General features: G+C 37.6%; 1 protein-coding gene across 1 annotated transcript; it reads right to left on the reverse strand.

The window, feature by feature from the left end:
• Positions 1 to 1,448: 1,448 nt before the first annotated feature.
• Positions 1,449 to 27,704, reverse strand: LOC132304377 (TOM1-like protein 9). Its single transcript, XM_059802030.1, has 10 exons — positions 27,319 to 27,704; positions 24,517 to 24,595; positions 17,312 to 17,410; positions 17,092 to 17,205; positions 16,766 to 16,926; positions 9,037 to 9,118; positions 8,441 to 8,526; positions 4,236 to 4,418; positions 2,614 to 3,074; positions 1,449 to 2,309 (listed from the first exon to the last, which is right to left on the reverse strand). The coding sequence occupies exons 1-10, from the start codon at positions 27,417 to 27,419 to the stop codon at positions 1,702 to 1,704; spliced, it is 1,974 nt and encodes a 657-aa protein (XP_059658013.1). The 5' UTR covers positions 27,420 to 27,704; the 3' UTR covers positions 1,449 to 1,701.
• Between the last annotated feature and the right edge of the window lie 217 nt (positions 27,705 to 27,921).

Consider the following 27,921-nt stretch of genomic DNA (forward strand, 5'->3'; position numbering starts at 1 on the left):
TTAATAGATCATAAAATGAACTATCAGAATTGATTATTTTACTTAAACACCCTCAATTAATGAGGAGAAATGATATTACTGTCATTGTCCATCTCTCTCATGTCCTTTCAATTCTCATCTCACATTGAAGTATGTTTCACAACAAGAAGCAAAACATTAAAAATTTGTTTGGGTTGTAATTATGAAAACAATTTTCTATTATCAAAAAGCTGAAAACAGTATAAAAATCTCTATTTAGTTCAGTTTTTAGAAAATTATTTTATGAAAACTTAGTTATAAAAATGTTTATTTTCAAAGAATTATAAAAGATTGTTATCTGAGAATAGTTTTTTGATTTTTGATTTCTTAGAGAACTATTTTCAGAATTACAAACTAAGCAAGTCCTAAGATTTTTGAAAAACTCACTGAAGTTTTATAGATTTTTGGATTATCAACTCGAATCAACTGGGATTCTAAGTTATGAAACATTTAATCAAACTCAGGTTTCTAAGTCGTGTGGAGCTCGTATTTTAACTCCCATAAGACACAGAACCCCCAGTTGATTTTGGAGTGATTTTAATAAGAAAGTCAATCCACACACACACACACACACATATACATATCCCTGAATCACCATTTCTTGACGTCAATGTATTCTATTTCTGGATGATGATTTTTTTTTTTCTTTCTATTTCAATGTATGTTAAGAAGTTATATATTTAAGCAATTTTTAGTACAAGAGTTTCTTTCTTTCTTTACATTAGGATCCATTCCGTTTGATGCATAATAAGCAATTAGTGCATAAATGCATCTGATTCGATTCATGTTCATCTTCTAAATAATTGAGCCATGACTCAAGCACCACTTAAACAGATGCAGTTTTACTAATATAACAAGGTACCATTACATTGAAGACTTTCTCATGAAGCAAAGTCCAAGAACAAAATCTTCTAAAGGTATGGATTAATAGCTGAAAGTACAAGAAATTTTTTCTCTCTCTTAATGGAAAGGTCCCTTCTCTTACACCAAACACTCGACTCTTTCCTTCATCTTTTTCTCTTATGTTACCCTAATTCTCTTTCTCAATTCTCCAGTTAGAGGTTGATGGGCTTCTCTTCATTTTTGGCCCCACCCATTGGGGGGTTTGTCCCTGTCCTTTCGGCCCGATAATCATCAGGCCCAGCCTTTTCTTTGGATGGGGCTCGAGGGTTGCTTAATGGTTTGCCCGTATAGATGAGTTGGGCCGAGTTAGGCCCACATGTACTCTTGGTCCTTTCAATAGCATAGGAAGTTTAATTTCATAATGGACAATATCTGAAACTGAATTGTTTCTTGCATTAGCAAAATGAAAATATTTTCCATCCAGTAAACAAAAGTTGCAAGTTCATACACATTACAAAGTCCCTGCAACCAAACAACAGATGGTGTCCGTTTGTCATATAACGACACTAACAATTCAGAGTGAGGCCTTGAACAGAAAGCAATTGATATCCTATAAATTCAATGCATTTCAAATGAGTGTTTCAATAATACTCTCTTTTTTTCCCCTCTACGAGGCATGTACATATTTCAATGCAAAAACAAGCAAAAAAAAAAAAATGGGGCTAAAGTGAAGAATATGTATAGTGAAAAAAAATTGAAATAAGAAAAAATAGTTGAAGGAAAAAAAACGAAAAAAAAAAAAAAAAATACAAGGATGAAAATGCAAAACCAATCATTACATTACATGCTACCAGCTCTACCAGGAGTGGTTTTTATTGGCTTAACTTTTGCAATGTCAACAAGGTCTCCAAACAGTTTATCCTCTGGCTTTGAGGGCTTTCCCGGTAACACGTAGGACGGAGTAGATGCCTGGTAGGGAGAATTCGCCAAGGCACCATTGCCCCCAACGGATAGCCCATGCATTCTCTGCTCCAGGAACTGAGCATTTTGTTGCTGACCATAGCCATAACCGTAACCCGCCATTTGGTTGCTATACATCTGCTGCTGCTGAGGATTCATATAAGCCATCTGGCCAGATTGCATTTGCTGCGGGTACATACCCATTGACTGCTGAGGCAAGCCCACCAGTTGATTGCTCTGATAAGCCTGGTTATTGATAGCTGACGGATGGTTGTTTGTGACTGGTTGAATATACATTCCTACCACTGGGTCATTCCCCATAGTGGGAGATCCTTGATGATGTGTGCCGTTCAGCATTGGCTGCGAGTGTGTCACAACCACCTGAGTGACCTGCATTGGTTGAGGGTATTGAGTCCCAGCTAGTTGGCCATTATCTGCCGGCTGAGCTTCCCAGGGTGGCGGGGGTAGTGACCCACTTCTTTGAGCACCTGTCAAACATCCAGCAAATGTCATAAATTTTATCGCAACACGACAGTAGCAACAATCCTACATATTGTCACACACTGCCCTATATCCTTCTAGTCACTGCTGGTCAGTCTGGTGAAAAAATATGGGAAGATCAATAATCACCACACTTCCACAAGAATGACTAAAGCTCTCTGTATGCAGTGACTTGCCCCAATTTATTACGTACATAGGTATAGAGTATTTCAAACCCCTCCCAAAACCCGGAACACTGTAATCATTCCCAAAAAAGATGCACGTAAATTATAAAGTAAATTAGAAGTGCACCATAGAGAGGTGAAGCTGGCTGCTGCTGGTGAGCTATCTGGCCGTTCCAAGCGGGACTACCACCCTGTGCATATACTGACTGCTCATACTGAGGCGACATCATGCCTGGAACACTTCCATTTTGGTAAACTAAGGGTTGTGGAGATGGAGAGTTCGGCTGTTGTTGATATTGTGGCGTCAAATGATATGCTTGCCCACCTGGAGAGGCAAACTGAGCATTGTTACTCTGCGAAAACATGTCTACAGGAACAAGGGCATTTTGCTGAGACATAGGACTGGCAGGCTGGGGTGCCCCCACTTGAACGATAGCTAGAGGATTCTCTGCCGTAGGTGAGCTGAAGTCATCTCCACTCAGAAGGTCCATCTTAACGTCAACTTTTGTGGGAATTGCTGCTGGACCATTAGTTGCAGGAGGAGCAGGGAGCAATAACTGTGTCCCTGCACCTGCATTGGATGTGGATCTGTGGAAAAGTCCATCTTAGAATAAACAGAAACTGCAAAATCATGGTTTTAATTATCTCTCAACTTTCACAATACATACAAATTTAAAGCCATGTACAAAATTTCAATCTCCTCACGCAGAAAAATCCATCAATTGGAAAACAAAACCAGAAAACTCTTATCCATAAATTATTTTCCAAGGTAAAATCTTCTATATAAAATTTTCCTTCCTATTTCCAGTGTTTGGTTATAGCTTTAAAATAATTTATCAATTCTTAGAAAATGCGATAAACACTTGTATGGGCATCAAATATATGTAATATAGGCAATTTGTAATGTGCACGTATAGGTTGGCATATAGATATGTATGTAATACGTGATACTATACAATAATGTAAAATTGTATACATACATATATATATATATATATATATATATATATATATAATGCACATATAAAAATCTGTATATATCGCATGTATATATATGCACACACACGTGTTGACATTTATACTGTTGGCTGTTGGGCATACAATTTTCGGGTGTGAGAAAAGATCAGCAAGCCATTTTCAGATTCTACAAGCTCTATTCATTTTGCCACAAATTTATGTGAATGACAAGGCTGGAAAATTTCCTAGAAAGAATTAGTTATGTTAAAAATAAATAAATAAATAAAAAATTAAAAAATTGAATATAACATCATCCTATATTGAAAGAAACTCAGCTAATCTATACCTAATCAATGAGGTTGACCCTAACTTTTAAAAGGTCTGCATAAATCTTCCAAAGAACACAACAAATACTCAATTTACCATTTAAAAGGTGTGCAATGTCTAATTTGGATTAAAGTAATATATCGCACCATATTGATATTACATGAAAATTCAAATTGAGAACTCCACCAAAATCAGGCCAATACCCACATCACTTATCAATTTCAGTACCCAACAATAATCGCAGCGTATTCACAATATAGACAATTATGATGAGAAGATCCTGAAACATGATTCACGCCTATAAAATATCCTAAATAGGTAATTGTAATAATTATGCAAAAGATCAAGCCAAAACAGTAAAGATGTCAGAAGTTAATTATTTCAGAAGGCAACTCCAATGGCAACCCAACATATTCATGGTTGTAGATACCAGAAATACTGAAAAGGAAGGTAACTAGTTATTACCCGCCATCAGGCTCTTTGCTGTCTCCTGTATCAATTAGAGGAGCATTAATATCAACCACTGCTTGACCAGGTCCAGGCTTCGGTGCTTGACCAGAAGTTCCAGAAGCAATGGCTTCATGCTTGGCTAGTAGACGCTGCAAGTCATCATTCAGCAAAAGTCCTTGACATAACAGTGACTCATCCCTGCAAGGAGTAGTAAATGAGAATTACCGGTGACAATTATACTAAATCTGATACAAAGTAACGAGCTAGCTAACTCATTGAGGAAATCCTTGAAAAACATTACTCTCCCTAATTAAAATGAACCACAAATGATATTACATAACAAAAGAACATCCCAGTCATGCAATGTCTCACCATCACAATCGACCTCCAATATATGAAGAACCACATCATATAAAGATTTGACTCGTTAACTTCAATGTTATCCATGTCAACCACAAAAAATAAAAATAAAAATAAAAATAAAACAAATTTGGACAGGAATTATCCAACAAAAAAAAAATGGAGACACCAAAGCGTTTTTGTTGTACAAGAATGCAGGAATTATCCAACAAAGAATTTTGACAACCAAAGAATTTTTGTTGTATGATTGTGTATCACAATTGCACCTTTTCACACACAACAACCCACCAAAGGGATGATTCACAGTTCAACAACTCACCCATTCATAACATCTAGTCCAAGCGCCTTCACTATCCTCAATGATACACAAGCATACCCACACATGCAAAAGAAACGCACGCAAGAGAAAGAAAGAGACCCTGCTGCACACTTTGTAGATATTGTCCGCTTTGCATCCTCTAGACGCTCATGGTTTTCAAAACGCTTCTGTACAGGTAAGAGGCATCCTGAGGTGATGTGGGACGTCACAATCACCCCCTCTTGAGACCCAGCGTCCTTGCTAGCTTGACCTTAATGGGCTTGTAAGGTCTGCCTTGCACCCTCTTGGCGCTCACAGTTTTCAAAATGTGTCTACACAAGTAGGAGGCAACCCCCTTATAAGTGTCGGAAACTTCTCTAGGCGATGTGGGATGTCACGTCTCACACACACAGAGGGTATATACCTAAATAGGTTTAAGAATAAGAAGTATCAATCAAACATCTACAAGCAACATGTTCACCCAACTGCCTAGCTGGAAAGGAAAGAATATAAAGTGCCTCGCCTTTAGGTCTACTTAGGCATCTTTACCCTTCCTGTTGACCTAAAGGTTTTAACCAAGGGCAATCGAGACATTTTGATGATATCAAATCATTGGAAGTGTTATATTTGATGATCCGAAACTAAAATTTTACATTGTAAAGCTCAAAGACATCAGAATCAGACTCAAAGAATGGAGACATCATCCCAAAAGCTGAAAAGATGAACATCATTGAAGAACTGGGGTAGATAATTACGGTGTGAGCTAGAATTGATTGTAAATCTAATTTTGAATTACTTTAAGTTGAAGCTCATATCTAGGACCATGCATCATAAGTCATATCCTTCATGAGTCCTCTGACCATATGCAAATTGGCCAGGAATTTCATTCTTATCCTTCATGAGGCCTTTGCTCAGGTTGAGTTAGAGCTTTTGCAAGCTTTGGAAGAACTCAACTGTTGGAATCATAAACCAGGACCACGTGCTCAATTTATATCATTTGATTTGGTCTCTTGGTTTCTCATAAGGCTTTGCACTCATTTGTTTCAAATCCTAAAAACCTTAACTGACCATAAGATAATCTCCAATCTGGAATATCTTGTAAATCTCATTAGTCATCTTGAAAGTACTGAGGACTTGAAACTCTATTGATTCAATCTTTCAAGGCCCTAAGTCCGTTCGAATTGAGCCTATGTACTTTGAATTTCAAAATCTAAGAATCGGGCCAATTCAGTTGACAGACTGAAAAGCAAAGGTCGACTCATGCTATCAGTTGAACTCTCCTTGTGAAAATACTTCTATTCAGTTGACTCTCACTTTTTGATCAGTCAACTCAGTCACTCTAGAGATTTAGGCCTTACAGACAATTCAAATGTCAATTAACTGATTCCCTTGGATCAGTCAACTTGATATGCCCAGAGACTTTAAACACTCAAAGGGCATTTGACTAGGTTAACTGCTTCATAAGCAAGTTAACTTGTCTACATTGGAACTCTAAATCAAACGGCTAGTTCAGTTGTCTCTTCAAGCATTAAATGCTTACAACTCCTCTATTTTTTAAAGAGACTATAAATATGACCTTCGATCAGTATATAATTGTTAGAAACTAGTATGAGAATACTCTTGAGCTTTCTTTATCATCATTCACAGTTTCTCATACACATTCATCATAGATTGAGCTATCAACTGAGTATTCAATCTTAGCTCTAGGATTTTAGGCTTAAACTGGTACACGTCTATACTCTGAGAGATACATCATTGTACATCCAAGGCTCACTCTCAGCCTTTGTGAGAGAGAGATTACAGGCTTACTTTCGGCCTTTGTGTGAAAGGAGATACATCATTGTACACCCAAGGCTCACTCTCAGCCTTTGTGAGAGAGAGATTACAGGCTTACTTTCGGCCTTTGTGTGAAAGGAGATACATCATTGTACACCCAAGGCTCACTCTCAGCCTTTGTGAGAGAGAGATTACAGGCTTACTTTCGGCCTTTGTGTGAAAGGAGATAAGCTTACTTTTGGCCTTTGGGTGAAAGAAGACAAGGTTACCCTCGGTCTTGGTGTGAGAGGAGATAGGCCTACTCTCAGCCTTGTGTGAGTTGTAAAGGTTTTGCTCTTCATCACAACAAAGGGCCCAATTACTGATTTGGGGAATCCTCAAGCAAATGCTTGAGGCGAGGAAGTAAAGCAGAGATCCGAACCTCATAAATGTCTTGGTGTTTGAATTTCTCTATCCCTTAAACTCCATTATTGTTATTATTGTTTATGCTTGTCTGCATCTCACTTCCATATATGTCTTAATTTCACTTGCATTCAACAACAATTGAAAAAGCTACCATTGTTTGCCACAAGACCAAATTCAACCCCCACCCCCCTAGGGTCATTACTTGGGCTACACTTCCATGTGTTACCTTTCTACTCCATGGCCCTTTTTCTTTTATAAAGCAAATGACACTCCAACCTCTCAAATGTCAACTCAATCTTCCACAGCAATATCCAATCTGAACAATTTTTCTGTATCTACTATGTCTTCTAAGGGTTTGAACGCTTTTGTTATGAGCCAAAGGGCAACCTTTCATTCGCAAAATAAAGACAGAAGAAAGAGAGCTCAAGGAATAAATTTGATGCACACAATTTAATCCAAACCACATTCCGGGGAGAAATTCGGATAATCTGGCAAGTTTAGCCATGTGAAGTGGCATATAAAGCTAAACTAAACATTTCTGTAACTCAAGGTTTACTAGCCAGGGGTGCTTCAAGAATTTCCTCAAGAACTTTGATTATGGACAAGAAGAAAACTGGAAACTGTCCTAACAGTTCAGCAAAGGTTTCAGAACCGACAAATTGGACAGAGTATCATAGGACAATATATCACATTGGGAACATGTTCAACAGTGATGTCAAAAGAATCTGTTAGGCTGACCTGGAATTTAAGAAATCGGCAAAGCAATTTTTTTTTTTTTATAAGTCAAGGAAGCAATAAATTTGAACTATAACAGAACATACACATAAGCATCTTGGCCAAAAACAGGAGCTTCAACCTTTTAACAATTTCTTCTTTTTATTTTTGTTTTTGTTTTCTTTTTGGAAGGAGGGGTAGGGTGTTTGAAAGAGGCCAAGGTCCACCTATGAATAGACAAACTGGGAGTATGCCACCCCAAGTAGATCCACAAACAAAAGGAGCTACAAAAGGGAGCATCACAGATGACAAAACCCAGCTCATTGGAGGGAAAGATTGAAAAGCCAGTTTGCACACCGGTTGCCTGCCCATCCTTGAACACTTAAGAAGACACTCTACCCCCTCGTCGGTTTGATTCCTGTCCTGGTTGTTCACCAGTTGTAGAAAATTTTAAGTTGTTTGTCTCAGAAGGTCACCTTATCCTTCAGCAATTTGCATCACCTCGTTATTGCTCTATCAACTTGGCAATAAAATATTAAAATGTCTTACACATAAAATGGAAAATGGGAAAAGGATTAGAAAAATCAAAATAGTAGAACTAAGAGAAGCATCGGAAGTCACTATACGAATAAACAGTGGGTAGTGGGAAAGAAATACAAGGCCTTACGAAGTGGAGTTAACAAGGTGTACCACTCTTTGCCTGTAGGTACGACACTGTTCCACCAAGTCAACCATAACCTCCTGCCTAAGCCCCTGCAAAGTGGGAATAGATTTACTTAAAAAGCTGAGGGGAAAAAAAAAAAAAAAAAAAAATGAATTAAGAATTAACATGCGTTAAAAAATCTGTGGGAAAAAAAAATAATAATAAATAAATAAAATCACACGTACAAGACAGTTCATGAATTCTTATAGATTTGAGAGTATTTTATTTAAGAAATAAAAGCATCAGTGAGAAAACTTGTAAATTTTTAGCATTAATTCGAGCCCAGGACTAAGCGAAGCATTGTGCAAATGCCTCACCAAGTCTACGCTGTCTTCCGATCGTACAAGTACGAGCCAAGAACTAAGCAAAGAATTGTGCAAATGCCTCACCAAGTCTACAAGCCCAGAACTAAGCAAAGCAAATGCCTCACCAAGTCTGTGTAGCCCCGTTTAGAATCACAAATATAATCAATCGCATATCATATTATCATTTATATATAAACACAGAAAGATCTCATTTCTGAAAAAGAAGAAATGACCCTTACAGCAAATTAATATTACCTCTTTGTTCTCTGGATCCAATGCACTCAGCATTTCTGCAAGGACATCCATAATACCCCGTGCATTCTGAATTTCTGTCAAACTAACAAAGGAAATACCAATTGAAACCAAAAATGCATAACCAAAAATACCAATATAAAACTTGGTAAAAGATGCATGACAAATTTAAAGCAACCAACGTAGCAAGATATCAGAGTAGTTATGCTGATTTTAATATTGTTCTCAATTCAGTGAAATTGCACACTTTTTCATTTGTCTAAGCAAACATTCACACCATTAATATGGGAACAACAAGATGATTCAACACCAAGGGCGAATCCAGGAATTCTCAATGGGGTGGGGTAATATTTCTTTGGGTGGCCTAATAGTAATAATAATATATATATATTTTTTTCAGGCTGGGCTAAAATTAGGTATAGTAAGAAAAAAAAAAAAAAAATTTTATCAGCTAGTGTTCAACACTAAGCACTCAGTCCTAGCCTTCTAGTGCATAAGTTCTTTGGGGTATCAGCACACATGATGTGGAAAACAAATTCAACAACTAATAAATGTGCCAGTTTGTAGAGTATGAGCAAGCCACATGAATTAATAGTTAAAATTGGTGCCGATGAAGATAACTAGCAAAGTCACTTGTGAATTTTCAAATGGTCCGCAAGGTAAATAACCTAAAGGACAATAATAAACTTTGATCGAGTGAGGAAATAGGAGAAAATATCTATAGTGGTGGACAGTGTTGGTTCATTCCCCACTTTATTATTTTATTTTACACAGAAAATGATATTCTTATTCTTAGTTAATACATTATGTTTGTCCATGTTTGTTGCTTTTTCTTTCCACAAGAATGTTTGAAGATTGTGTTGCACTAAAAAGTCCAGCATGAGTCAAAAGTTATCACTGGATCAACAAAGCCTTGTCCCCACAAACAGGCTGGCTTAACTCATATATTCCGCTACTCAAAAAGGCATCAGAAAACTGCTTCGACAGTAACTTAGCATCTAATTACAATTTATTCCATATACAGTGAAGTAATGAACTGAATTGAACGAAGGTCAGAAGTCAAGGCAAACAGACCTTCACTACTCCAAATAAAATGTATATAAGCACATAGATTCAAAGGGATTCTTTAAGATTCTCAAGAGTTAGCTTCGAATTCCAAGTAATTGGACACTCACTTAAATTTTGAGATCACGTAACTAGTCAAATGCAACTACCAAGAAAGAAACACCAATTGGCAAAATGAATTCCACAAATTTCTTGAAAAATTGCATTGCACTATTAGTCCAACCGAGTTCACAAGTTATCGCTGGATCAACAAATTTACTTGTCCCAGCTATCTTTGGTCAGCTAACTCACATGTTGCTGGCATTCTCCACAATTCTTGAAGCCACCAGAAAAATGCTTCATCAGTAACTTACTTATCATATAATTATGTTTTTTTTTTTTGATAAGTAAAAATATATTAGAAAAACGTTCAAAAGGGGAACGCATCCCTAATACAAGAGAAAGATCTAAGGACTAATAGAATCCAAGAAATCAAAGAAATCATCAATCGAGGAGCATGTACTTCCTCTAACATAAAAGAATAAAGAACGAAGAATATGAATTTTTAAATTAGCTAAGGACGATTTTTTTCCTTCAAAGGATCTGTTATTTCTCTCACGCCACAAACACCACCAGACACAATGAGGAACAATCTTCCAATAAGCACGAGTTTGTTTCTTAACAGAACAGCTTTTCCAAGCGTTAATCAATTAAGAGGAGTGCTTAGGCATTACCCAAAAAATGCCGAATATGCTGAAAATAAAACTCCAACAACCAAACGCCACACCAATTAACAATGATGTTGCCTCTCTTTCTCAAATTGTCCAAAGTCAAAATCTTCCCCAATGTAGCTGTCCAAACGAAGAACGCGATTCGAAGAGGGGTTTTAGAGCACCACACGGACTTCCAAGGAAACTCGGAACCAACGAAATTGGATAAATGAATAAACATAGAGCGGACATCATACCGACCATGAGCCAAAGGAACCCACAAATTATCATCACACCCTCTACCAATATCCTTCTGCCTATACAAAATATCCAAAAAAGCAGAGACTTCCTCCATTTCCCAATCCTGAAAAGACCGCCTAAACCGCACATCCCACGTAACTCCATTGTTATCAAGATGATAACAATCAATCAAGAAAACCTGCTTATTAGTTGCAATGCTATAAAGCCTAGGAAATGAGTGTGAAAGCAACTGGTCACCACACCAAAGATCCTCCCAAAAACGAACATGCCTGCCATTACGAACTTTGAATCTAATAAGAGTAGAGAAGACATCCCATCCCTTCCGAATAAATTTCTACAAACCAACGCCTCCCGTAATAGTGACTGGAATAGATGACCAACCCCCACTCCCCTCACCAAAACGACACGAGACAACTCTTCTCCATTAACGATGTCGTTCCCTTCCAAATCGCCATAACCACTTTCCTAAGAGAGCACGATTAAAAGGAACAATTTTTCGAATGCCTAACCCTCCGAATCTCAATGGTTGGCAAACTTGATCCCAATTAACAAGATGATACTTAAACTCCTCTCCCCTTCCACCCCACAGAAAATCCCTCTGAATTTTTTCAATTATATCAGCAACAGAACATGGAATTTGAAACAAAGATAAAAAATAGGTAGGAAGGGATGAAAGAGTACTCTTTATAAGTGTGACTCTCCCACCCTTAGATAGATACTGCTTTTTCCATCCTGCTAATCTTTTCTCATATCTATTAATCACTGAATCCCAATTCCCAACCGGAGTAGAAGAAACTCCCAAAGGCAATCCTAAATAAGGAAGAGGAAAAGAACCAACTCCGCACCCTAAAACAGCAGCTAAGGAGGAAATATCTGGAACATCCCTCACTGGAACAAGCACACTCTTTCCGACATTAATCTTAAGCCCAGAAACTGCTTGGAAGCAAGCAAGAGTGCACCTCAGATATCTGAGTTGAGAAATATCAGCAGCACAAAATGCCAAAGTATCATCAGCAAATAAAAGATGGGAAATCTGGATCTGATGATCAACATCTCTGCCAACTCTGAACCCCCTAATGTAACCCAAATCTTCCACTTTTCTCATTAATCTAGTCAGACCTTCCATAACGATGAGAAAAAGAAAATAAGATAATGGATCACCTTGTCGCAGACCACGTGAGCTAGCAAAAAAACCCGCAGGAGAGCCATTCACAAGAACAGAAAACATAACTGATGAGATACAAGTGTCAATCCATTTTATCCATCTATCACCAAATCCCATCCTCCGAAGAAGATACAAAACAAACTTCCAATTAACATGATCATAAGCTTTCTCGATATCAAGCTTACACAAAACGCCAAGAACCCCACTTCTTAATCTAGAGTCAACACATTCCCCAGCAATAAGAACAGAATCCAAAATCTGCCTTCCACCAACAAAAACGTTCTACGATTCTGAGATAAGACCATCCAACACTTTACTCATCCTGGAGACAAGAACCTTGGCAATAAGCTTATACATACATCCGATTAAGCTAATTGGCCGAAAATCCTTGATATCAGATGCACCGCCCTTTTTAGGGATGAGAGCAATAAAAGATGCATTCAAAGATTTTTCAAATGTGCCATGAGAATAAAAATCCTGAAAAGTGCTCATCACCTCCTCTCGCACCACCTCCCAACTCTCCTTAAAAAAGCGCATAGTAAATCCGTCTGGCCCTGGTGCTTTGTCCCCGTTGCAACTAGAAAGTGCCTTAAGCACTTCCTCTTCCGTGAATGGAATCTCAATACTATCACTATCCAACGCAGAAATAGTATTAAATGGAAGACCATCAAGAGTAGGTCTTCGATCCAAAGTTTCAGTGTAAAGCTGCCGATAAAAAGAAGCAATTCCTCCGCGCACATCTTCTTCTCTCCACAAATCAGAACCATTAACCCAAATACGTCCGATATGATTACACCTTCTGTGAGCATTGGCCAGTCTATGAAAGAATTTTGTATTCCGATCACCATCTTTTAACCACAAAGCCCGAGACTTTTGACGCCACGAAATCTCCTCCATATGAGCAATCTCAGCAAAAACCGCTTGACAAGAGGCTCTTTGAGAGCGTAAAGACTCCCTACTCTGTCCCACCTCAGCTAAACGATCAAGCTCAGCAATATCAGCAAGGGCTCTATTCTTTTTCCATTCAAGATTCCCAAAAACTTCTTTATTCCATCTCTTAAGCTCAGTTTTAAGAAACTGAAGCTTTCTAGCTAACACATAACTAGCAGAGCCTGTGAAAGACCCTTTTTGCCACCAAGACTGAACCTTCCCTTGAAAGTCTTCAGATCTAAGCCACATGTTTTCGAATCTGAAAGGAGTGCGTCTAGACCTCAAACCACCACAATCCAAAACAAGAGGTACATGATCAGATGTGACTCTAACCAACACAGCCTGAGAGACATCCGGGAAATGCTCTTCCCAAGCCCCAGAAATCAGGAAACGATCCAATCGAGAAAAAGTAACCGGTTCCCTACCATTAGACCAAGTAAAAGCCGCTCCTTCCAACGGAAGATCGATAAGAAAATTATTGTCAATAAATTCTGAAAACATGGTCATTTCTGAAGACCACCTACCTCCTGTGGATCTCTCAAATGGGGATCTAACAGAATTAAAATCCCCACCTAAGCACCAAGGCAATGACCATAAGTCCTTAACAAAGCAAAGCTCTTCCCACAGGACTGGTTTATCACTATCAGTAACAGGCCCATACACACCTGAAAACGTCCATTTGAAATTGTCTTCTTCCATCTGAAACATGCATGACACCGAGAAAATACCCTTCCAACAGTTCAAACTTGACAACCATCTACCATACCACATGAGGAGAATACCACCTGAAGTGCCTGTTGCATTTAAAACTTCAAAGTCCACAAACCAACCTCCCCAAAGACTCCTGACAATCTCAACAGTAATATCAGCCAATTTAGTTTCTTGTAAGCAGACAACATGAGCACTCCACTTCCTCAAAGCGACCTTGATAACTCTTCTTCTTTTCGGGTCATTAAGACCACGAACATTCCATGTTAGAAGTCGTAGCTTCATGAAGAACCAAAAACAATCAATTCACCTCCTCCCCTTTTACCACTCCTGGTTCTCCCCCTTTCTTTGGTTGACCCATTCTTTCCATCGTAGTTAACACAAGAAATCAAATTCTTCACTTCCTGTTCGCCTTTCCGATGTGAATTTCTGACTTTGACTTCTTTTGTGTCACGAATTGGTTCACTGCTACCATTTCCTGCAATAATTTTGTGGAGAATACACAGGGTTTGTTCCTCATAACCTTCTGCAGAGACACCCAAAGCTTCACTAACTGCTCCAATATTCTCAATGACCCATTCTATGCCCAGATCAGTGGTTGTCTCCAAACAATCAGGCCGCACAACAGCCAAAGGTTCCATAAAGTCCACTTCATCGTGAACAGGATCTGTCCCGGAAAAAGATGCGTTAAAAGGGTGCTGCTGAAAAGCAACATCAACCACTCCTTCCTGTAAAATCCCCTCTATTTCCGAAGCATTAACTTCTTTGGATGGGATTACTGAAAACTCCTCATGCTCAGATGAAAAATTGCTCAAACCTTTAACTGAAATAAATAGCCGAAGCTCTTTAAGCAAAGCTACGGCTGAATCATTATTCAATTTGAAATGCAAATCTTTTCCAACACAAACTGTCACTCCATTGAGAAAACCCGTACTCTCGGTAGTAACCTTTTAGACGTCCAACTCTGATTTTGAAGTCGAAATCCCAATGATACTTCTCTGTTGACCCGAAACATTCTCAGCAACATTCCTGTCGCTAGCCACTTCACCCGAAGAAGAAGGAGAAGAAGTAGAAAGAGTGTTGAGAGAAAGATTAGGACTCAAACCTGGAGAAGAAGTGCGAGAACGTGCGACCCATTTCTGCTTTTCATTCCGAGTCCACCGAGATCCATGGCGTCCGACGTTCGTCAATCTCCTCTCGGATTTCATCAAAATATTAGAGGGTTTGGTATGGGCTTGTGATTCATTAGGACCAGGTTTGATGTTTGTAAGTGAGATAGATAATGAGTTAGGCCCTTTTCATACCTTTCTAATAGGCCCAGACTTGAGAGGCCCAGTTTGGAGTTGCCCAGTTTGACCAAATCTAAGTGGCCCTTTCTGTAGTCTTCTTCTAACAGGCCCAGAACCCAAATACGCTCTGTAAGGTTGAGATTGAATGAGCCCATGATTATCAGGCCTAAATTTCCTGACCTGTCTTGATAACTTATGGCCCAAAGTAAAACCTTTATCAGCCCGAAAATAATCCTTCCCTACCTTATCTTCAAGAAATAAGGATAGAGCTGAATCTGAAGGGGTAGCCCATCGTTCACCACGTGTACACCGGTGTTGCTCATCAACGACGCGTTTGCTCGGCGTGTGAATCTCACCTCGTCGTCTACCTCCAATAAACTTCACCTTTTGCTGAATTTCACGATCCTTCAGCCACTGTTGAATTTCGAGAATCCCTTCTTCACCTTTGCTAAGAAGCTCATTCCATTTTTCTTCCGACATAAGATGAGATCCGTCACTGCCTACAAGACTTTCCGTTGAAGGAACAAGCTCCGGCGAAATTTCTTCCCAAATCGCGACCTTGTAGCAGAAAGTGTCGTCGTTGATATACACAAACTTCGGACAATCACGACCAACTCGTACTATTATCCGAACGCTTTCAGCATCCCTGGTCTCATCCGCGTCAGATCTGACATAACCACCACAAAGTTCTCCCACTTCGACGAACAGAGCATGGCACCATAAATGTAATGGAAGTCCAAACAACCGGATCTGCTTGAGACCTTGATCACTGAGAACGCCACGGCAACCAACACGAAAGGACCACACGTCGATCCTCAAAGTTGCAGAACCCCATTGTCTTCGCCCTTCTTTCAACACACGTTTGGCCTCTGCTTGAGAAGGAAACCGGAAAAGAAGCATTGAATCGGATAACGGTGAAACCCCCACTCCACAAGTCGTATTCCAAGCCCTCGCTGCCCATTCTTTCACGCGATCACAACTCCCCACTTGTCAAATTTTCCGACCAAACAAGAGGAGAGAACAGATATCCTTCCTCCGACGGATTCCCCGTCGATATACAACGACGGACCGCGATGAGGAACCGCCGACTTCACATCTCCCCCAAGCGAAATTCTTGGTAATCTTGCGATATCCAGAAAAGATTTCATTCCAACCAACCAAAACACATATCGCCTCACAAATCGCCCCTAGTGGGGTGAAATCGCACATAGTGACGTGTACATCTCCAATTCTATTTTACACACACTATACTTCACATCTGAATTATCATATAATTATGTTTTAATCCATATGATGACCAGAATCAAATAAAGTTATCAACACAGCAGTCAAGATAAACAGATCTTCACTACAATACTAGATCATCCAAATTGAATGCATACAGGTGTGTAGTTTCAAAGAGAAAACCAGATCATTCTTTAAGAAATGCTTAAGAGATTTATAATTAGCTTTGCATATTCCAAAAAATTGGACACTCATTTAACTCTTGAGATCAACTAAGGAGTTGCTGCTACCAAGAAAGAAGCACCATTGGCCAAATGGCAAGAAGTTTGTCATACTGATAGACTGGATGCCAACAGCCAATTTAACTTTCTTGCAAACAGCAAAGGAGCTAATTAATGTACCTCAAAGTTGGAAAATCAGCCTCTGCAGATGATTCAGCCGCTTCTTGCTGATTTTCTGGAGTACGAAGATTTTGTGGGTATGATGTCAGAGGCTGTGTCTGTGGGGGTGTAAATACAGGTGCAGACCTTTCAGATCTCTCAGGGAATGCTGCCCCAGCACGCTAAAGAATAAAAAAAATAATAAAAAACAGAGAGCAGTTTCTCAGAAAGTAAAGCAGCAAATGGTACATAAAAATAAAATTACCTGAAGGCATTTAGTTTCTTAATTAATTATTTCCTACTCAAAACTGTAAATTACTTTAGTAAAACAATTATATTCAACGTACCAACAACTCCTGATATGCTGCAAAGTATTGTGGATATCTTGCTCTTGGTCCCCCAAAAGCTTCTTGCCAAGTATCAATTAGAATCAATATCTTCTCTTTGACTTGAAAGTCAGGCTACAATTGTACAGATTAGCTATTATCTACCATAAAGAAGGAAAAAAAGAAAAGAAAAAGAGTATACATATAAGGGAGAAACCAATCATTCAAATAATATTCTGACCTTCTTCTTCACTATTTTCACCATCTCATAAAGCACATCTTTCTCCGCTACATGCATATGGACAATATCCCCACAATTCTTTATAATTGTCTCCAATAGCTATAAAATGGTAAAAAGACCAAGTAAAACTAACTGAGCCTTTTCTGGATAAAGTTGTGAAAATGACAGACAGAATGTTTCATTTATTTCAATAAAATTTAGAACTCAGAGATATGGTGGTAAAATACCAGTCAAGCTTTCAGAAGATCAGGTCAACTTCTCATTTTATAGAATAGATTTTAATCACTGAAGTTCTCAATTGGCTCAGAAGTGAAGCTAGTTCATGGGTGATCATGGAATAATTAAGGGTAAATTACCATGACCTCCTATGACATAAAACTTTCACAAAAATAATTCCAACACCTGTCATTATTAGTAAACCTAACATAAACAAACAGTTTGTGTTGTTTTACCATTTTACCCACAACATTAATATAATCATATTAAATTGAAGATGCAATAAAAAAAAATATAAATAAATAAATAAAAAATCATAAAATAGAAGAGTTTAATTACCAGTTTGCCCTCTCTGAATGTCCATATTTCCCTTTATATACCCTTTTCTTCTTTCTCTAAAATTTTTCAGCCTACATTTCTCTCTCAAAACCACCGTCAACACCGCTACCGCTACCGCTACCACTGCCATTGCCACCTTTATAGGATTCCCCAACATCTCTCTTTCTCTCTCTCCACCACAGCCAATCTAATGGTGATTTACTCTGTTCTCTATAATCATTTATTAGTTTTGCACTGCACTGGCCCAACAAATTATCTATTGCCAATCCACTAGAACTAGCCGAGAGTCATTGAGATAAATGGGTAATCAATCCTTTCCCTCTCTCACAATTGGCAGCTGAGGAGTTTCAACAATATCGAGCCTTTAGGCATCAATCAACAAGCCACTTGGATGCATCATATAGATATGTACGATTATATATGCCTAAGCCACTCACCATCAATCTACAAAGATGTGTCACCCATGCATCATCTCTTCGCTTCAGCCACAAATAGTCGAAATAGTAGAAACAGAAAAAAAGGGATTTACTTTGACTTTCAGAATTCCCATTGAGTTAAGAGTATATATGTGTGTAAATGTATATATATATATATACACACACACAAACTTTATATCTGGGTTTATATTGTAATACCATATTTTTTTTTTTTGATAAGTAAAAATAATATTAAAAAAAGGCGTTCAAGAGGGGAACGCGTCCCAATTACAAAAGTGGAACCGGAGCTAAGGCCCCAAAGAATCCAAAAAAGTAATTAAATCATATGAAGAAGAACAAAAGCTCCTCTTCATATAATTGAAGAGAGAACGAAGAATGTAAAGTTTGACCGCTTCCGTAGGCGACTCTTTTCCTTCGAACATTTTGCTGTTTCTCTCCTTCCAAATGCACCACCATACACAATGTGGTACAATTCTCCAGAAATCGCGAACGTCTCTTCTCACTCGACAACCTCTCCAAATATGAATCAATTTCTTAGTAGATCGTGGCATAACCCAACACATGCCAAACAACCCAACAATAAGATTCCAACAGTCAATCGCCACAGGGCAATGCAAAAGGAGGTGATTAACGGACTCCTCGTCATCCTTGCAAAGACAACAGCGATTAACTATACAATTGCCCTTTTTTCTCAAATTATCAATTATCAGAATCTTTCCCCACAAAGCAGTCCAAACAAAGAAAGCCACCCTAGTTGGAGCCATAGACCGCCAAATAGTTTTCAGCGGGAAGTCTCGATTAACAAAATTTGACAAACATAAGAACAAAGATCTAACTTCGAAACAACCATGAGAAGAGGGAACCCAACTTAAAACATCATTACCTCTACCAACGCCCTCCTGTCAATACAGAAGATCCAAAAAAACACATACCTCGTCCATCTCCCAATCCTGAAAAGAGCGTCAAAAATGCACATCCCATATAATCCCGCTGCTATCAAGCCGATAGCAGTCGACTATGTAGGCGTGTTTATTAACGGCAATACTATATAATCTTGGAAAAGTACGAGAAAGTGACTGATCCCCACACCAGAGATCTTCCCAAAACCGAATGCAACGTCTGTCATGGAGTTTGAATCTGATATGAGCCGAAAAAACATCCCATCCTTTCTGAATAGCCTTCCACATCCCTACTCCTCCCACTAGGGTAACCGGACGCGTAGACCAACGTCCAGCCTCTTCGCCAAACCGACAAGAGACTAGCTTGCGCCATGGTCGATGTCTTTCCCTCCCAAATCTCCATAACCACTTACCTAAGAGAGCTTGATTGAAAGAAGCTAAACGCCTTATACCAAGTCCACCCAATTTCACAGGTTTACAAACATCCTCCCATCTGACAAGGTGGTACTTGAACTCATCGCCCTTACCACCCCAAAGGAAATCCCTTTGAATTTTTTCAATCCTGTCTGCAATGGAACAAGGGATTTGGAACATAGAGAGAAAATAAGTGGGAAGGCTCGACAAGGTGCTCTTTATAAGAGTAACTTTACCCCCTTTTGACAAGTATTGCTTCTTCCAACCTGCTAATCTCTTCGCGTACCTGTCAATCACAGAATCCCAACTCCCCACTAAACTAGAAGAGACCCCTAGGGGCAAACCCAAATAAGGAATAGGGAATGAGCTCACTCTGCATCCAAGGACTGTAGCTAAAGAGGAAATATCCAAAAGAGAATCATATATCCAAAAAAAACAGAATTGATTCTCTTTGTAATATCATATATGCTCTGGTATGGCAATGTTAGTGTGTGAGATTGAGACGAGTGGTGAATAGAAAGATTTATGGGTTTTCTAGAGAGAGGGAAGAGAGGAAAGAAGTGGTAGAAACACCATTGATGTTGTATCACTGATCAACAACAATTGTAGATAGTGCAAACTGCTACATACTGCTACATATAGGGTATTTTTGGGATTTAAGAATTAATTCTTCAATGGGCAGAACAGTCAACTAACAGTAGACAGCACAAACCTAAGGGAGTGATAAACTGTAAGACTGTTACCCAAAGCTCTGGTACAAGAGTTAGCACAACGCCGAAAACAGATCTAGAGAGGGGATAAATAGATATCGTCTCATTTTAACTAACAATAACTGATTTTTAAATTATCACAATTGTAATTTGGAACGCAGCAATTTTCAATTAAGTATAGAGAACAGAAATAAACAAATCATGCAACTACACAAGAACACACAATATTTACGTGAAAAACTCCAACGGGTGAAAACCGCAGGACCCAAGTCCAGGCAACCAAAATCCACTATACGAGGGAAAAAAGGTTTACAACTAGGTTAACAGACTTTACCCCAAGAATATCCTAATTACCTCCCGACACAGATGACACCAATCTTTCTCCTGAGTCTCCAGTTTGTCCCTCCACTAGTAAACAGAATCCGCCCCTCATGAATCTGTTTCTCCAATGATTTCGGTCTCATCCACCACCCATCCAATCTTTTGACTTGTAGATGTTGTGGCTGATCAATTTTAAGTATCCAGTGATTCCGGTCTCAGCCACTAGTCGTCCAAGCCTTTGATGTGCAGATGTTGTGAATGATCAATTTTCAAGTATTCAGTGAAACTCCTTGCTTTAGAACTCAATCACACAACAATATAGGGTATTCTATTGAAAACCTCACTCGTGACTAAAATAAAGCTCTCAATCTTTCTTACACTTATGTAATTGTCTCATGTTATTCTTATGTTTAGGCTTTGTTTGGATTGATGGAATTGGAAGAAAAAGAAAAGAAAATAAAATAAAAGAAAAGGAGGGATGGTGATTTTCTTGTTTGATTTTCCATTGAAGAGAGAAAAGAAAGGATAAGGACAGATTTGGAGGTATAGCTTAACCCTCCAAATCTCTCCTTCGGTATCCTTCCAAAAGTGGGAAGATTTGGAGAGAAAGGATAATAAAATTTTCAGAAAACCGAAAATAACCTTAACATTTTAAAGAAGAAAATTTAAAAGACATTTAGGTCCCATCTTAATATTGGGGCATATCATTGTTCTTCCCGTTTTAAAATATAACATATTTTAAAATATGTTATGTTATGCCTATGGTATCAAATTTGACTGTGGGTTTTCCCTGAATTATTGTCTAAGAGTCTTAAAAATTAATTATTTTTAATTGCATGCACAGAAAGTTCAAAATATATTTTAGTTGTACAATAAACAAGTAAATGCCATGTTTCAAACTATCAAACGTCACATACAAATGTTGGGTAGACTTTGTTTTATATATATATATATATATATATATATATATATATATATATTCAGGAAGAACTATTGTCCTATGTCACATTTCGAAGGCATCCTGGATTTTTTGAGTAGTTATGTTCCCCAACTTTTGACAGTTCTTTAATTTCTTCAGTTAGCACTATGTGAGCATTGTTGAACATAATGTTAAAGGAAGATATTTAAGAATGGTATCAGCTACGAACAACATGAAGATATTGTTTATTTAACTTTTTTACTTTATGTCAAATTGATTCTCCATGATTGGACAACTCAATCAACCAGAAAGTTTGGCTTCCTTAGTTCACATTAAAGTGTCTCTCAACGAGAATTGAGGAAGCTTGACTTGCAGTTTTGCTATTGGTTTGTTTCTTCATGTTTGGAATTAAAGGTAGTTAGCATGTTATGAAGTTTCTTTCTTTCTTTTATTCTATTTTATTTTTACCGACTGGTTCTTTTAGTATGTGCACTTTCAACACTGATTTATTGCTCTCTCTTTTTTACCTTTTCTAAAAGGGTATGAAAGTAAATTGGTTAAAATAATTTCTTTTATTTTTTCTCCTTTACCTTCTCCACACAAGAATGTTATCCTTTCCTTTTTTTTCCTTCATAATTTATCCAAACATAAATACAGGTTATTGCTATCTTCTCTTTTCTTTTCTCTCATAACTAATGTTATCCTTTCTTTTCTTTTCTTTTCCCTCCTGTTTATCCAAACAAAGCCTTAGAGAACTCTAGAACACCTTTTATCGTGTTGGACTGATTTGAAATTGATAAGGAATATCTTTAAAAACCTATTCGGACTTGGAAACACGTCTTTTACTGACTTTGGGCATCAGTTTGATCGATCGACACTTTCTGGGTTTTCTCAATCCATCAACCTCTCGATCGAGCTATTCTATAGTAACTTTGATCGACTGACATTCAGGTTTTATCAATCCACCTTTTCTGCACCGCCTTACTGCACATAGCCAGACTTCGGACACTTCATTGAGGGGTCAAGCGGACTTGAATTTAGACATATAATTCACTGGAAAGCTTATCGAGTATAGTTTTTGAATATAAAAGGCTCATTATCTAGTCTAGACCGTAACACAACTTTTACTCATGGAATATGCAAACATGCCCCAAACTATAACCCAAATTGAAATACTAATTTTGCCCAAAAAAAAATAACCATGTACTACCACGCTTTTTGCAGATGACATCCTTCCATCAAGATGCCGCCTAAAAAATAAAGGTTATTTCATCACGTAACAGTCACCTGACTTACTAATTAGAAATATGTACTTCCTATGTTCTTCACTTCTTTACATTTAAAAATCTAATATCTATTTTTTAAACATACATTGTGATGCATTCTTCCATTGTATACATTAAGTAGCCTTAAATTAAGTAACTGTATCAATTAGCATCACTCTTTGAACGGCTTCCAGAGCATCAAATATGTCCTCTAAAAACACCTAGCCAGATCGATCGCATAACACCGCAAATCACTCATCAGAATCCCATGTTTTCACCTTGTTAATGATGATGGTGGTGAATCATGGGTACAAGCTCAATGTGTATCCCACAAACACCATCTTATATGATGAGCCGTTTTCAACCAGCAATTGCTCGAGACTCTTCAATTCTTGATTCAACAGCTAAATCGCCAACTTCAGAGCTTGTTATGGACGTACTTGCTGTCTAAATCTACATAACCAACCAGTTGTCTAGCAGAAGCTCGCAATCGCTCTCTTTCACCAAATTGAGCCCATAAACAACAAGGATGATCTTGTCGTTATAATTGTCAGCATAGATGTACAGCAAAACAAGAGTGGGTGTTGGTGTGGCGGAGCAAACAACAGTGAAGATAGTCGATGTTTATGAAGGTGACACGGGAGCCACTGAGGCAAAAAATTGTTACCTCTGAATGAGGCTAGATTTAATTTCAATTATATTTACATATATATATATATAGGGAGAGAAACAGAGATGGCGGGATGTGAACTTCACACCGGTAGTATGTGAACTTCGGGACAGTAACTTGCCAATTCAGTAGCAATTGGGGAGCTAGAGAGAGAATTGAGGATTGTGAAAGAATTTAGGGTTTCAGTGGGATAGTTGAAGAGAGATAAAGACAAGAGTTTTGTGAGGAGGTGGTGGATGAAAGAGGAAAATTGGAGGGGAGAAGAACTTCAAGGCGAAGAGAGGTACAGATTGAAAGAATATTCGCGTTTTTTTTTTTTTTTTTTGCTGAGTAATGGCAAAGTAGTCATTTTACATTAATGTTTTTTTGACATTGTTACGATAATGTTAGCGGTAGGCTAATACCATGTTGGGTTATTTGTAATACTAGGGACCTATCTACAACTCAAAATTAGTTTAGGTTTTTTTTTTTTTTTTTTTTTTTTTTTTTTTTTTTTTTTCACCCTGGCATTAAACAACCTTTTTCCTTGTGTCTAGCAGTGTAATGACCCATCACATTAAATTAATAATAATTTCCCCAAGCAAATAAGTCAATCTAACACAAACAGGTAATAGAAGCTTGCAAAATTTTACTAGAAAAAAGAAGAAAAAAAAAATACAGTTCCTACAAGAATGTGGATAATCCTCAACAAGATGCTACCATCACCAGATAATATTAACGTTTGACCTTCAGCAGCAGAAATCAGGAGTGGTCAATGGGTGCAAACAAAATGCAACAAACTGTTGAATAAGCTTTACAACACAAACACACATGGACAAAATAATAGGGGATAACACTTTCTGGTTTAAAAAATGGTGGGGACAATTTTAGTCAAAACAAAATATTTGATTTTAAAAGATAAATGTAACGATCAAATACAATTCACATATCAAATAAGGGAACGCCAGTGAATAATGAAAATAGAAAAACACAATTTGTACATCGAAAAAGGGTATTTAGTGTTTTTGGAGCTTACAGTCAAAGCGAGAAGTTGAACTTTTGGATTCTTGCTTCCAAGGCGCCTTTTTATGCCTTTCACAACATCCTTTGATTGACTGGTGAACCAAACCCAAATCAGTGATATGCATCAAATGAAAACTATCTCAAAATATGTTTTAAGAATTAATAATCAACTAATACACATCAAAATTCCTATACCAGTGATATAGAACAATGCAGAGTGAGTACCAACAGTAAAACGCATAGAAATGGTAGGAAACAAATTCCCTAATCACTGAGAATGAAAACGAGAATTTGTCTCATTCATCCTTATCAAATACAGCAGCAACGCCATACAATAGAAGGCAAAACCCATCATCAGCTCATTTCAGGGGTTATACCAAGTAGGGAAAGCATAAACTACACAGGTCTAAATCTGGTGCCTTGAAGAATATGATATAAGGTAAAACCCACCAATCAGCTGCTCTCTGGGTCAAAAAAGCTGGAATGTGTGTGTGGGGCGGGGTGGATGGCAGCTAATTTAAGAATTGAGCCATAACTGAAATATCCAAGGGACAAAATAGGCAAGTGTAGCTGAAATATCCAAGTGAGAAAATAGGCAAGTGCAGCAGAAATGCATTTAGAAATGACAGCTGAGTGTTTAATGTTCACTAATCCACTAAACTTTAGGGGTACATCACAAAAGAGCAATCAAAAATGGCCTAAAAATGACAAGAGTATGTCTAGCACGGTAAAACTTGTTGATAAGAACATAGATATATATATATATATATATAATACTAACTACTAAATTCAATTTGAAAAGACAATCAACACAAAGGCAAGTACAATCAACTTGCACTGAGATAACAAAGTCAAAGATTAAAGAACTAATATAAAAACCTCGTACGGCTCAAGAAAAAATTATTCGAAGAATTAAAAAAAAAAAAAGACAACTTTGAGACATAGTTTTATTATTATTATTATTATTATTTACTATGGATAAGGAATACTCAAGCACCCATGGGCCATGTCCCAACCGAGACTGAACCCTGAAAAAAAGATAATAATAAAAGAAAAAGAGCTGCCCCTTTGTGGGTGGCAAGAAATACCACTCTCCTAGTCCTCCAAGTCATGAATCATATTGAGAAATGTAGAATTTCATGAAGTTTAGTAGATTCCAAAAATATCTGTGTAGTTTCTTATTCTTATACAAAAAAATAAAAAATAAAAAAATGCCTAGTTTTCTTCAACTAAATAGGATTGATGCATCCTAGTTGCCATGAGACCACAAAAATGTGGCACAACAAATTTACTAGTTTAGCGGTTTATATGATATCAGGAAATTTTTATATATCCTAAGGTAATTTTATTTATTCCTACAGGATGTAATGATTTCAAAGGTTGATTTTGAAGAACCAATGAGTTACAATACCAAGTAAATCTCCATGTACTTTTAGCGTCTTACAAACCCAAAAAGTAGGCCTTATATAAAATGGGGCTAATGTTGTTGAGTTAAATTAAAATTAAAGAACACATTTACAAAGGATCTTTCACTTCTTGTTTCTCCTCTTATATCCTCTCTCTTTCTTTCTTCCCCCTTCTAAATTCTCATCTAGCATCTCTCCAAATTTCTAATTCTATATTCTTTTATGATTCGGAGGCCGCAAAAACCACTATGTGCCATTTTCTGACTCTCTCTCTCTCTCTCTCTCTCACTCACTTCTTGTTTCTCCTCTTCTATCTCCTCTTTTTTTCCTTCTAAATTCTTGTCTGTCATATCTCCCCATTTCTAATTCTATGGTTCTTTTATGATCGGAGCCCGGGAAAACCACTTTGAGCCATTTTTTTTCTCTCTCTCTCCCTTTAATTCTATCATTTTTTATTTGCATATATTACTACTACAATAACTTACCTGATAAGAAACTTAAATGAATCATTCTAGTACCCTCATGCTTCACAGAACAAGAAGCAATACTGGTAAACCATCACCAAGCACTAATTCAAAATTATTTTGAATTTTTATTTTCATAATTTGTCAGCCTCTCCAGGGCTTAGTTTGTCCAACCTAGCACCATAACTATGTCAATGTTAATCATTTGTGGAACATGTCAGCCCTCTCTAATTAACATGTGCAAAGTTGAAGCAAAAAACCAATTCCTAATAGGTAAAAATAAGCTTTCAAAATCTATAACAGGTTTGGAATCTTTTTCGTGAGAACCTTCATCGCCCCAAAAAAGTAGAAGGAAATAAAGCATAAAGTCTCACCACCTAATCATACTCGAACATACTTAAAGAATCATTACTCAAAACCACTACCCTTCACCCCAAAACATTACTTTCCAATGAACCTCTTTGTTTCTTTACTGGTAGCATATTCCTAATACAATCTTAAACTCGATAGTTACATAGGTAGCCCCATTAACTTCATCCAATTTAGAATGAACTAAAAACTTTTTTATTCCATAATGAAAATATTGTTACTCTATTCACCAAGTCCTTATATCTAAACACCTCTGCATAACACATTAAAAATAATCTTTGTTGCACCAACAATCTGACATTTACAAATGATCAAGAATCAAGAATGCTAAAACCAAAAATTCATACTGAAAAATCCAAAATCATATCATATTAGCGGAAAATAAAAATTTTCAAACCAAATCCTATCACCTGAACATAATTCAAAACCCAAAAATACATGGAATCACAGGAAATTGAAATATCATTTCTAAAAATGTAAATACGGTTCTAATTTTGTATGTAACAAATCACAATCCAAAAAGAGAGCAATTCAAATTGATAAAAATAATAAACGCAAAGAGATCGGAAAACGCACGCAGGATCGCGATTGCACATGTCACAGATCTCGACGTTCATAGCCCAATCTGGACCGATGAGCATGGAACTCGTGGCTCGTTCGACCAAAGAATTCACCATATTTGCTTCAAATTTAACCCTAGAACGGTCGGAATATGACGACCGGTGAAGTGTTCCGGCGAGATCACAAAGAATTCCGGCGACACTCACGTGCGTATCAATCCGATCAAAAAATTTGAATTGGACTAAAACAACCAGAAATTAACAAAATGGGAATAGATCGCAGAGTCCTCAAACCATAAACCTGCAGGACTCTCTCTCTCTTTCTCTCCTGTGTGATCGCTTCGCAGGTTTCTACTTTTTCTGTTACGTAAATGCCAATTATTAATTTCCGGGAAAATAAAAATGCCGATTATTTAAAATTGAAAACAGTGAATATAAGAAGGAAAATTTGCCAACTAAACACGGACACGTGTAGGTCATATGTATTACAAGAATCGCAATATGCACAAAAGCTGATTTGGAACGGAGCATCATTTTCCCAAATCCGCCCTACCAACAAATTTTTTTTCCCAAATTCGATTTGGGGCGCCCTGATATATATTTTTCTGAGAAAAAAAAA

This window comes from Cornus florida, unplaced genomic scaffold (assembly GCF_030987335.1).
Source record: "Cornus florida cultivar Cherokee Brave unplaced genomic scaffold, ASM3098733v1 CherokeeBrave_3.0.0_Hap2_Chr04, whole genome shotgun sequence".
Classification (NCBI taxonomy): domain Eukaryota; kingdom Viridiplantae; phylum Streptophyta; class Magnoliopsida; order Cornales; family Cornaceae; genus Cornus; species Cornus florida.